General features: G+C 50.6%; 1 protein-coding gene across 5 annotated transcripts in view; it reads left to right on the forward strand.

The window, feature by feature from the left end:
• Positions 1-12,507, forward strand: part of SLC39A14 (solute carrier family 39 member 14) — a 55,268-nt gene that overhangs the window by 30,259 nt on the left and 12,502 nt on the right. For 3 of the 5 annotated variants that reach the window (XM_009454978.5, XM_054657305.2, XM_531112.8), the window contains 2 exons: positions 7,030-7,308; positions 10,642-10,828. In XM_009454978.5, the coding sequence (XP_009453253.3) occupies positions 7,045-7,308; positions 10,642-10,828 (451 nt within the window). In that variant the 5' untranslated portion in view covers positions 7,030-7,044. Of the gene's footprint in view, positions 1-698; positions 1,126-7,029; positions 7,309-10,641; positions 10,829-12,284; positions 12,455-12,507 lie in introns of those variants that run through there. The other 2 variants (XM_009454981.5, XM_009454980.5) reach the window with 2 other exon arrangements.

A 12,507-nucleotide genomic window follows, 5' to 3' on the forward strand; every position in this document is an offset into this window, starting at 1 on the left:
TACGCCTGGGCTCCAGATGGCTCTTGGCTCACCCAGGGCCTTTTGCTATTGTGTGACTCACAGAGAGCTAACCTTGAGCCATGGTTATCTGCTAGCTGGAGATACATTCTTATCAGGCTCAGCGGTCACACCCCTAGAGTGGGGCAGGGAAGGAAGAGTGGAGAAAGCGCAGTCTGCTTGAAGGGCTGATGCAGAAATGAGCTGTTTTCCTGGGAGAGAACCCCAAGGGAGTGGTGGGAGCTGCCTTTGTAGTTACTGTCTTGTGGATGGTCATAAGCCTGGGTGATGTGCCAGGACCATGGGTCCCTCGGAGACCTCTTTCTCTGTCCCTGAGGAATATGTGAGAACCAGACGGCTCATTTACGTCCTTTGAGAAGACAGCTGGGGGGACGTCTTAGGATGATTCACTGAGGCCAGTCCGTGGTGGAACCAAGAGATCTGGGGAACATAATTTCTATCAGCCTGGCTTCTACTTGGCCGCCCCCTCCACTCCCTCACCCACCCCTGCAACCCTGCGGTCTTTCTTTGTGTAGACCATCAGCCTTCTCATAATTTTAAGTAAAATGCTTAATAAAACCCCGGTTTAGACTGCCTTCAAACCGACCGCCACCCCAGAGCCTGCAGCTGACTCTGACCCCGCGTAAGAGCCCCACCCTGGCGATGTCCTGTGCACCCACACAGCCTGTGCTTGGCGGGGCACAGTGGGCACGAGGGGTAGGGGGCAGACACACAGCTTCTTGGCGTTGGAAATCGTCTGAGTTGGGCAAGTTTGTCTCTGGAGCATTTGAGCTTAGTTTTCATGTTTTGTTTCTGCACCCAGAATCTGAGAGTGGGAGTGGTGGGTTCCCTGGCCAGCAGAGTGGGGGTGCGGTGGGGGGTTGTCAGGAAAGGGAGGGGACAAGTGGATGCCCGGCTGCTCCGAGGCCTTGTTGGTTTCTGTTGCCTGTTCTCATATCTATGCCCAGCCTCTAGACCCAGCGTCACAGAAGTGAATGTTTGCTCCTCTCTGAGAGGGGAGGTGGGCTTAGAAAAAAATGCAGCATGCTGAACATCACAGAAGCATCTGTGCAGGACACAAGTGCCGCTTCTAGGCAGAGCTACTTCTGGACCAAGTGAAGGGTGACGGTAGGTGGAATTCCAATTATGGGCCTCTGGATGGTAAGGCAACTTCTGAGCTTCCATAGAGGGTTCCAGAACAGGTGTCTTGCTTTTTCCTATGTCTCCCTCCCACCTCCCCAAGGGTTGGGTCTGGCGCCTTAGACACAGAAGGAGGGCACTAAAATAATTTTACTTATTTGACCCTGAGGCAAGTGCACCCTCGGGCAGAGAGACTCTAGCCCCTCTCCAGCAGGAAGAGATGGCCTGGGGGCACTCCCAAGCCACAGCACACTTCGTTTTGTCTCCTTCCCACTTGTCTTTCTGCCCCTGAAAGGTGTCCATCCTTACTTGAGGGCAGCTGGCCCGACACCCTGGGGGGACTGGAGTGGCTCTCCAGGGGCCACACATGGAATGGAACCTGGCGTGGGGCTTCCTCCTGCAGCTGGGGCCATGCGCGCGGACCCCTGCCCGGCCTCCCCGTCCCAGCGGCGTCAACAGCTGTGTGTTTCCCTCTTCTTTCTTTCCTCTCTAATACCTTTTACAAACCTTTTCCCCGCTAAGAATAACTTGTAGTTAAAAAGAAGACAAGACTCCACTGGAGCAGAAAACTCCCCTTTCATGCCTGCCAAAAGGCCGGGGTCACTTGGACTTAAGTGTCACTCGCAGCTCCTAGATCCTCCCCAACCCTTGCGGGTGAGTGCATGTCTCAAGCGCTGGCCAGGCAGGAGGGCTGTGCTCGCTGAATCCGCACACCCCATGGAGACAGGTCTAGACCTGAGCCTGGATGCTGTCTTGTGGGCGTCAATGCCCAGTGCAGCACACGTCCTGGAGGAAAGAGCAGCTGTGCCGCAGGGGAGAAAAGGTCACCTGGGAGAAGCGAAGGTGGTCCTGTGGGCTCATTCTTCTGATGGTACAACCTGAAGGTGCCTCTTCCCTAGCACTCCAGGCTGTCATAGCAGCCACCTGAGGGGCCGAGGGGCCACTGGGTCTGGGAAAAGTAAATGCTTCGTAAATGCTCACCTCTAGGTGAATGCCAGCCAGGCAAAGCTGCTAAAATCACCCTGAGTTTCCCACACCTGAAGTCTTTTGGGGTTTGTTTGCTCAGTGGTTTGAAGTTACAGCGGTTAAGTTTGAGAAATGCAGCTGAGGGGGGAACATCTGTTGGTTTATCTTGTTGAAGTAGCCCCAGAGCACGAGCACTGTGACAGAGTGTGTCCTCTAAAGGCTACCTAGGGCCGTCCCCTCATAGCACTGCAGAGCGTTGTAAGCCAAGATTTGGATGCTTGTTGGGGCTGTTAGACATCGGGAAAGATCTGCACAGAGACACGCAGGACTTTGTGGATCTCCGTGGGTTCCAGGACATGTATTTTTATGTCTTTGTGCAGAGGGCATGGTGGTTAAGAAAGCACTGAATTTAACGTCATTCAGACCAGGCTTTGATTTACAAAGCAATTCAGCTTCTGGCTTTGCTGCTTGCTTCTGTGGGTCATGTTTCCTAATCGCTGAACCCCAGTGTCCTTGTCTGTTACGTGGAGTAAGTTTCCCAGCTTCTGTTAAAGGAACTGGGGAATGCCAAGTGCTTAGCAAGGTCTGCACTCGGTAAATGCTAGCTGCTGTCCATCATCTCTTTGCCTTTTCTTTTCTAAATACAGGCAGACCTCCCCCTTGTTTTGACAGTACAACTCCTGCCATCGACAGTTCACAGTCTGCTCTGATGGATAACCACTTTCTTTGTACAACAGGTTTTTAGTCATTTTTGCCTAAGATCCACCCTGCTCGCCAAAATTTAACATTTGTCTCTTGGTGGAGATTTGAGAGTTGTGAATCTCAAAGTAGCACTTTTACAAACCGTCATTGTGGCTGATGCCGAATCCATCCATGTGGACTCAAAGTATATATTCCACTGAAGAGTGATATTTTATGTCCCCAGATTCTGTGCGTGCCCCATACGTGGATCCTAAAGCATGTAATGTCCCTGGGTGTATCACAGTAGGGGACTTAAGTGATGTGTGTGCCCCAGGGCCTGGAGTTAAGATACTTTAGTTGGCCACAGGATATGCCTGACAGTTTCATTAGCAGCCTGATGTTTGGGCTGAGAGAGTCAGAGTTGGGAACCCTGCTGATTTATAAGTCTTATAATTATTATAGCTAAATTTTATTGAGTGCTTTCTATATGGTTCAGGTACTTGGCAAGGGCCTTGCCATAGCTTATGCTGTTAGATCCTCAAAGTAATCTAATGAGGTGGATACCAATTTTATAGATGAGAAAACTGAGGGTAGAGGGAGACTGGGTTGCTTGTCTGTAGTTACTTACAAGCAGCTGTGCAGAAATTCAAGGTAGGTTTGTCTGACACTGAAGGCCATGATAAGCTGCATCGCTGCTTTGAGTGATTCTAGAATGTTGACTCCAGTTAAATAATTCATCCAAGATCACATTGCTGGTAAGTGGCAGAGCCAGGATTCAGGCAAGCCTGCTCTCAGCCACTCTGCCGCTGTTCCTCTGTTGTAAGCAAAGCCTCAGGGCATGTGATGTACTGAGATTAGTGTCCGAGCCCTGGGTGCCTGGGTAAGAAATGGCTGCAGTGATTGGCTGCTTCTTGGTCTGGAGAAAGGAGACTCATTTTCCCCTCTGGATAATTTGTTTAGATCACTAATTAAATTATAACCATACTAAGGGAGGTGGTTAACAAAAGAAAAATCGTCATCAATCTTACTTTAAGCTTTCATTTATCTGTGTTCTTTCTTTCTGTCTTTCTCTTTCTCTTCTCTTTCTTTACTTTTTTTTTTTTTTTTTTTTTTTGAGATGGAATCTTGCTCTGTCCCCCAGGCTGGAGTGCAGTGGCACTATCTCGGCTCACTGCAAGCTCCGCCTCCTGGGTTCAAGTGACTCTCCTGCCTCATCCTCCCGAGTAGCTGGGATTGTGTGTGGCTGGCTAATTTTTGTATTTTTACTACAGACGGGGTTTCACCGTGTTGGCCAGGCTGGTCTCGAACTCCTGAGCTCAAGTGATCTGCTGGCCTTGGTCTCCCAAAGTGCTGGGATTACAGGCGTGAGCCGCTGTGCCTGGCCTCATTTGTCTGTGTTCTTTCTCAGTTCTAAACTCTGCCACATAATTGCCCTGCTTTTTAACTTGCCATTATGCCATGACTCATTTATAGCTGCATAATATTCCATGAAACTGATATGATTTACTTGACCCATAACACATCTTTCTGCATATAGCCTTTTTACTTTTGGATTACTTCTATTAAAGCAAATTAATTAATTATTAATTGTTAATTGAGGGATTTATATATTTTCCTTATCACATAACTTTTCAAGAGTCCCATTATAGGCCGGACGCAGTGGCTCACGCCTGTAATCCCAGCACTTTGGGAGGCGGAGGCGCGTGGGTCACGAGGTCAGGAGATTGAGACCATCCTGGCTAACACAGTGAAACCCCGTCTCTACTAAAAATACAAAAACAAAATTAGCCAGGCGTGGTGGCGGGTGCCTGTAGTCCCAGCTACTTGGGAGGCTGAGGTGGGAGAATGGTGTGAACCCAGGAGGCGGAGCTTGCAGTGAGCCAAGATCTGGCCACTGCACTCCAGCCTGGGCGACAGAGCAAGACTCCATCTCAAAAAAAAAAAAAAAAAAAAAGAGTCCTATTATTTATGCAGTCAGTGGTATCTTATTCTATTGCTTAGCCTCACAAACATGAAATGTTTTATATTAAAAAAATCTGGCCGGGCGCGGTGGCATACGCCTATAATCCCAGCACTTGGGGAGCCCGAGGCAGGAGGATCATCTGAGGTCAGCAGTTCGAGAACAGCCTGACCAACATGGTAAAACCCTGTCTCTACTAAAAATACAAAATTAGCCAGGTATGGTGGCCAGCGCCTATAATCCCAGCTACTTGGGAGGCTGAGGCAGGAGAATTGCTTGAACCCAGGAGGTGGAGGTAGCAGTGAGCCGAGATGGCGCCACTGCACTCCAGCCTGGGCAACAGAGTGAGACTCCATCTCAAAAAAAAAAAAAAGCTATGTTGCTATTTTAATAAGTAGCAAAATGGAACCAGCCAAGTTTTAAATTTATGTTCTCAATACTATAGAGAGGCTGTTTTTTATGTTTGTTTACTAATTTGTACAGTATAGAAATAAACCTATGTCATATCAAATGGTATATATTTTTGCCAGTCTGTAATTTTTCTCTTTTAGTTATGGTGTTTGTTTGTTTGTTTGTTTGTTTTTTGAGACAGAGTCTCGCTCTGCCGCCCAGGCTGGAGTGCAGTGGCACAATCTTGGCTCACCGCAGGCTCTGCCTGCAGGGTTCACACCATTCTCCTGCCTTAGCCTCCCGAGTAGCTGGGACTACAGGCGCCCGCCACCACACCCGGCTAATTTTTTCTATTTTTAGTAGAGATGGGGTTTCACTGTGTTAGCCAGGATGGTCTCGATCTCCTGACCTCATGACCCGCCTGCCTTGGCCTCCCAAAGTGCTGGGATTACAGGCATGAGCCACTGCGCCCGGCCTATTTATTTATTTATTTATTTTGAGACGGAGTCTCGCTGTGTCGCCCAGGCTGGAGTGCAATGGCACGATCTTGGCTCACTGCAACCTCTGCCTCCCAGGTTCAAGCGATTCTCCTGCCTCAGCCTCCTGAGTAGCTGGGATTACAGATGTGCACCACCATGCCTGGCTAATTTTTTGTATTTTTAGTAGAGATGGGATTTCACCATGTTGGCTCAGCTGGTCTCGAATTCCTGACCTTGTGATCCACCCACCTCAGCCTCCCAAAGTGCTGGGATTACAGGCATGAGCCACAGTGCCCGGCCGATGTTTATGTTTTAATAGCTTTATTTCAGAGCATTTCAAACATATATAAGTAGACAGGGCCGGGCACAGTGGCTCACGCCTATAATCCCAGCAGTTTGGGAGGCCGAGGTGGGTGGATCACTTGAGCCCAGGAGTTTGAGACGAGCGGGCAAATATGGTGAAACCCCATCTCTACTAAAAATACAAAAATTAGCCAGGCGTGATGGCAAATGCCTGTAATCCCAGCTCCTCAGGAGGCTGAGGCAGGAGAATTGCGTGAACCTGGGAGGTGGAGGTTGCAGTGAGTCGAGATCGTGCCACTGCACTTTAGCCTGGGAGACAGAAAGACTGTCTCAAAAACAAACAAACAAACAAACAAACAAACAAAAACTAGACAGACAGTCTGATGAATTCCTATCTACCTGTCACTTAGTTCCAGTGAATATCAGCTCATGCCTGATCATGTCTCATCCACACCCCTGTGCTCATACCCCCTCCTTTATTATTTTGAAGCAGCCCCCAGATATAAGATGTCAAATCCATGGTTATTTTAGTACCTCTAAAACGACTTCTAAAAAATCATAACTGGCCGGGTGCAGTGGCTCACGCCTGTAATTCCAGCGCTTTGGGGGGCCGAGGTGGGTGGATCACCTGAGGTCACGAGTTCCAGACCAGCCTGGCCAACATGATGAAACCCGATCTCTACTAAATATAGAAAAAAATTAGTTGGGTGTGGTGGCGGGCCCCTGTAATACCAGCTACTTGGGAGGCCCGAGGCAGGAGAATCACTTGAACCCAGGAGGCGGAGGTTGCAGTGAGCTGAGATTGCGCCACTGCACTCCAGCCTGGGCAACGAGTGAATATCCCGTCTCAAAAAAAAAAAAAAATCATAACCGCATTGCTGTTTTTTTTTTTTCATTTTTCAATCTAATCAAAACTGTTGAATTTGTCCTTTTTATTCATTTTTATTCTGTGCTTTCAAAAGAAGGGTTTTTCTCAAAGGCTAATTCAAGAAGGAGCAGAGAGGCAGAGACTGAGGGATAGTCTCAACATGTTCAGTGTGTGGCGGACAGGCCTGGCGCAGTTGCCGGCACACAGGGAGAGGTCTCAGCTTCACCTGCCTTTTTCTCTCACAGGTTTATTCAGTCACCATGAAGCTGCTGCACCCGGCCTTCCAGAGCTGCCTCCTGCTGACCCTGCTTGGCTTATGGAGAACCACCCCTGAGGCTCACGCTTCATCCCCGGGTGCACCAGCTATCAGCGCTGCCTCCTTCCTGCAGGATCTAATACATCGGTATGGCGAGGGTGACAGCCTCACTCTGCAGCAGCTGAAGGCCCTGCTCAACCACCTGGATGTGGGAGTGGGCCGGGGTAATGTCACCCAGCACGTGCAGGGACACAGGAACCTCTCCACGGTAAGGCTCCCCTGTGAGCCAGCAGCTCTGCTCAGCCCCGTCTCTGGCCTCTCAGGGTTCCCTGTCTAGTTGGGCCCAGGGCAGCCTGGCAGCTTGGCAGAGGTAGGATGAGGCAGACAAGTCTCGATGATAGAGTGGACAGGCTGATTCTTTCTCCCTCATTGTCTGAATCAGCAAATTCTGAGTCTTCTGCAGCACCTTCTGACCCCCTGCATAGGTGTTCTGAAGCCCTTAACAAAAGGCAGCCTGGGGCCGGGCACAGTGGCTCACGCCTGTAATCCTAGCACTTTGGGAGGCCAAGGCGGGTGGATTATCTGAGGTCAGGGGTTCGAGACCAGCCTGGCCAACATGGTGAAACCCCAACTCTACTAGAAATACAAGAATTAGCCAGGCATGGTGGCGGATGCCTGTGATCCCAGCCACTTGGGAGGCTGAGGCAAGAGAATCGCTTGAACCCAGGAGGTGGAGGTTGCAGTGAGCCAAGATCGAGCCATTGCACTCCAGCCTGGGCAACAGAGCGAGAATCTGTCTCAAAACAAAACAAAATAAAAGGCAGCCTGGAAGTGGGGTTCTCAGCCCCCCAGAATCTTCCTCAGTGCCGCACTTGAGTCACTCCGAAATGCTGAGAAAACACGGCTCCCAGGACGGTATTTCTCATAGAGTTTACCATTGACAGAGCCCATTACACACTATCCCGGGTGAGCCCACAGTCCCTCAAGGTGCAGGTGAGATTATCTGCATTTTATAGGAGAGGACACCGAGGGTCCCGCAGTGAGTCCCTGCGGAGACCAGGGCTGGAACACCAGGTCTTTGGATTCTGTGTTCTTTCTTCCATATCATCTCTGCTAATCAGACTCTGGGGCTATTTGTGGCAGCCAAATATAAGTCAGCCAGCAAAATCTTTATATATCGACTTTGTTCCCTGTGCTGGTGTTGTGAGAAATAGAGAAAAATGAGTCATATTTAGGGAGTTGACTGTCACGATGGGGAGTTAACCAACAGAGGACAAAGTCAGCAGGCACTGAAATGAAGCATTGCATTTTGTGGGTTGGACAGTAATTGTAGGATGCAGAAATGAGAGGGGGAGATGAGTGTGCTGCAGTCATCAGGGAAGGCTCGAGCGTGGGGTGTCCTCCAACTGCCCCTTGAAAGATGAGTGCAGTGTGGAGATAAAATGGACGGGGGTGCTGGGCACTGTGGCTCACGCCTGTAATACCAGCACTTTGGGAGGCCTAGGCAGGCAGATCACTTGAGATCAGGAGTTTGAGACTAGCCTGGCCAACACAGTGAAACCCCATCTCTACTAAAAATACAAAAATTAGCTCGGTGTGGTGGTGGGTGCCTCTAATCTCAGCTACTCTGGAGGCTGAGGTGAGAGAATCACTTGAACCCAGGAGGTGGAGGCCTCAAAAGTTGGGGGGGAGGGGCGGGGCCGGGCGCGGTGGCTGACGCCTGTAACCCCAGCACTTTGGGAGGCTGAGGCAGGTGGATCACAAGGTCAGGAGATGGAGACCATCCTGGCTAACACGGTGAAACTCTGTCTCTGCTAAAAATCCAAAAATTATCTGGGTATGGCGGGAGATACCTGAGTCCCAGCTACTTGGGAGGCTGAGGCAGGAGAATTGCTTGAGCCCAGGAGGCAGAGGTCGCCGTGAGCGGAGATTATGCCACTGCATTCCAGCCTGGCGACAGAGCAAGACTCCATCTCAAAAAATAAAAATTAAAAAAAGGGACGGGGGAACCACGTGGCTTGGATGCGAACACCTGAGCACATCAGATGCTGAGCCAGAGACAAGCACGCCCCCGTGCCCCTGCGGGGTGATGCAGCTGCGTGAGCTTCAGGACCTGCCAGGATAGCAGCAGCATCTCGGGGTGGCGGGAGTCCAGCCCTCAGCCTTAGAAGCGCAGGCACTTATTTTGGCAGCACACCGAGAGGGCTGACTCTCAGAGATAAGCCCATGTGAGACCGAACTCAGAAAAGGCCTGGCATGTAGGTGTAGACAGTATAATTAGAAGTGGAGCTGCAGATTTCACAGGAACGGTTCGTGAGAAGCGCTTACCTGCTACCTCCCAAGGTGACTGTGTGTGGCGGCTGCTGGCCGGCCATGGCCCACTTCCCTGAATCTTCAGGTTTTCCTCCCCTAACCTCTGTGAACACATATGTCTTTCAGGCTGAGGGCAGTCCTATGGTTGAGGATGTGTGGGGCTGATCGGGCAGCACCACAGTTTTGGCAGAGCCCCACCCTTAGACATTTCAGCTTCAGAGAAGTAGCTGGAACCCGCATTTTAACATAATAGCTCCCTGGGCTATTGTGATGTGCAGCCAGATTTGGTACGAAGCTTGTATCTTCAGGCACACACACAGAATGGTGTTTTCTTTCTCTTTTGTTTTGTGGGGGATGGAGTCTTGTTCTGTTGCCCAGGCTGGAGTGCAGTGGCGCGATCTCGGCTCACTGCAATCTCCGCCTCCTGGGTTCAAGTGATTCTCCTGCCTCAGCCTCCCGAGTAGCTGGGATTACAGGCGTGAGCTACCACGCCCGGCTAATTTTTGTATTTTTAGTAGAGATGGGGCTTCAACATGTTGGCCAGGCTGGTTTTGAACTCCTGACCTCAAGTGATCTGCCCATCTGAGTCTCCCAAAGTGCTGGGATTACAGGCGAGAGCCACCGCACCTGGCCCCAGAATGGTGTTTTCTAGAAACTATACCCTAGTGACAATATTTTGCTTTTTTTTTTTTTTTTTTTTTAAGAGACAGGGTGTTGCTCTGTCACCCAGGCTGGACTGCAGTGGTGTGATCATAGCTCATTCACTGTAGCCTCTAACTCCTGGGCTCTAGCAGTCCCCCTGCGTCAGCCTCCTCAGTAGTTGAGAGTACAGGTATGTGCCGCCACACCTCACTAATTTTTCAACTTTTTGTAAAGAAGGGGTCTCATGTTGCCCAGGCTGGTCTCCAATTTCTGTCCTCAAGTGATCCGCCTGCCTTGGCCTTCCAAAGTGCTGGGATTACAGTGTTAGCCACCGTGCCCGGCCACTTTGGTGACAATGATTGGAATCTTGTCATTCCCAAAGTTTCTCAGGCACTCATTTACCGACGGTTGTGCTTATGATATGTAACTTTCCCGGCTGCCTGAGCCATAAGGATTAGTTACTAGTTTTTTAAGTTTAGGGAATACCTTGCCCTCATCCCTATACTAGATGAATCTACAAATTCCCTGAAATTTGGACATTTCTGTCTTCTTTTTTTCCTCTGGGAAGGCTGAGTAGGTTGCTGTTTAGCAGGGCAAGGCCTGACCTTTGGGGTCTAAGCGGCTTCCTGCCCTTCCTGTGTTTCAGTGCTTTAGTTCTGGAGACCTCTTCACTGCCCACAATTTCAGCGAGCAGTCGCGGATTGGGAGCAGCGAGCTCCAGGAGTTCTGCCCCACCATCCTCCAGCAGCTGGATTCCCGGGCCTGCACCTCGGAGAACCAGGAAAACGAGGAGAATGAGCAGACGGAGGAGGGGCGGCCAAGCGCTGTTGAAGGTGAGCCAGGCCAGGAAGGCAGGAGCCCATCTCCCATCTCGCCCTCGTCTCACAAGGACCCCTGGGCTGAGCTGCTGCTGCTCCTCACTGAATTCCTCACCAGTGATGACCAGGATGAGGTTGTCAGTGTCAGGAGCGGGAGCGATGATTGGATGGATAATTTTTGTATTTTGCAAGGATGGCCTAGCACATTGTCAGACTCCTGGGCCGTAGCTGGCGAATGTTCAGAGTGTTGGACTTCTTGAGCGGCCTATGGATCCCTTTTTGGTCCGCTTTTTGTTTTATGTTGAACCACGGGGGCCCAACCCTTTGGCTTTTTTAATCTTTTTTTTTTTTTTTTTTTTTTTTTCTGAGATAGGATGTCGCCCTGTCTCCGAGGCTGGAGTCCAGTGGTGCAATCATAGCTCACTGCAGCCTTGACCTTCTGGCCTGAAGTGACCCTCCTGCCTCAGCCTCCTGAGTAGCTGGGACTACAGGCATGCACTGCCATGCCCAGCTAATTTTTAAATTTTTTGTAGAGACACGGTCTCACTATGTTACCCAGGCTGGTCTCAAACTCCTGGGCTCGAGTGATCCTCCTGCCTCGGCCTCCCAAAGTGCTGGGATCACAGGCATGAGCCACCATACCTGGCCTACTTTGGTTTTATAGTTTTTCCTTTAAGACGTCCCGGAGGCTGCACTTGGCCCCTGAATCCTTCTTCCCCTCCCTATCCCGGTATCCCTGATCCAGCCACAGTAGGCTTGCCACGAGCTGTGAGTGTATACCCTGATAGCCCTAAGCCCCATAGGGCCGGCGTGTGCTGCCTGAGTGTCAGCACCCGGAATATACTGTCTGTGTTACTGCAAGTCCCTGTTTTCTGCTGTCATTATTTACTTGTATGGCTTTTTTGGTTTTTTTTTTGTTTGTTTTGAGACAGACTTTCGCTCTTGTTGCCCAGGCTGAAGTGCGGTGGTGCAATCTCGGCTCACTGCAACCTCCGCCTCCTGGGTTCAAGCGATTCTCCTTCCTCAGCCTCCTGAGTAGCTGGGATTTCAGGCACGCGCCACCACGCCCAGCTAATTTTTTGTATTTAGTAGAGATGGGGTTTCACCATGTTAGTCAGGCCGGTCTCGAACTCCTGACCTCAGGTGATCCACCTTCCTCAGCCTCCCAAAGTGCTGGGATTACAGGCATGCGCCACCGCACCTGGCCCGCTTGTATGGTTTTTAGGCTTCCATTGCTGTTTGCATCCATCTCTCCATGGAAAAGGTGTTTCTCTTGGATAGCAATTTTGATAGTTTCCCTAGGCTTCTCCGCAGCATCTGGTGAGAGATGGACTCAGCAAATGTTTACTGATGGGTTGGTGGATCTCGGTCTGCCCCATCACACCTGAATTCAGAACAGGGCCGCCCCAGGCAGCAGGAGTGTCCCCACCCTCAGTAATAGAGGCCCTCGTCTGTTCTTGTTCCTCCACAGTGTGGGGCTTTGGTTTTCTCAGTGTCTCACTGATTAACCTGGCCTCTCTCCTGGGAGTCCTCGTCCTGCCCTGCACAGAGAAAGCGTTTTTCAGCCGTGTGCTCACTTACTTCATCGCCCTGTCCATTGGAACGCTGCTGTCTAACGCGCTATTCCAGCTCATCCCAGAGGTGCAGTAGAACAGAAACTTGCGCGTCCTCTTTCCCTGGGGCGGCACAGCTGA

Source organism: Pan troglodytes, chromosome 7 (genome assembly GCF_028858775.2).
Source record: "Pan troglodytes isolate AG18354 chromosome 7, NHGRI_mPanTro3-v2.0_pri, whole genome shotgun sequence".
NCBI classification, from domain to species: Eukaryota; Metazoa; Chordata; class Mammalia; order Primates; family Hominidae; genus Pan; species Pan troglodytes.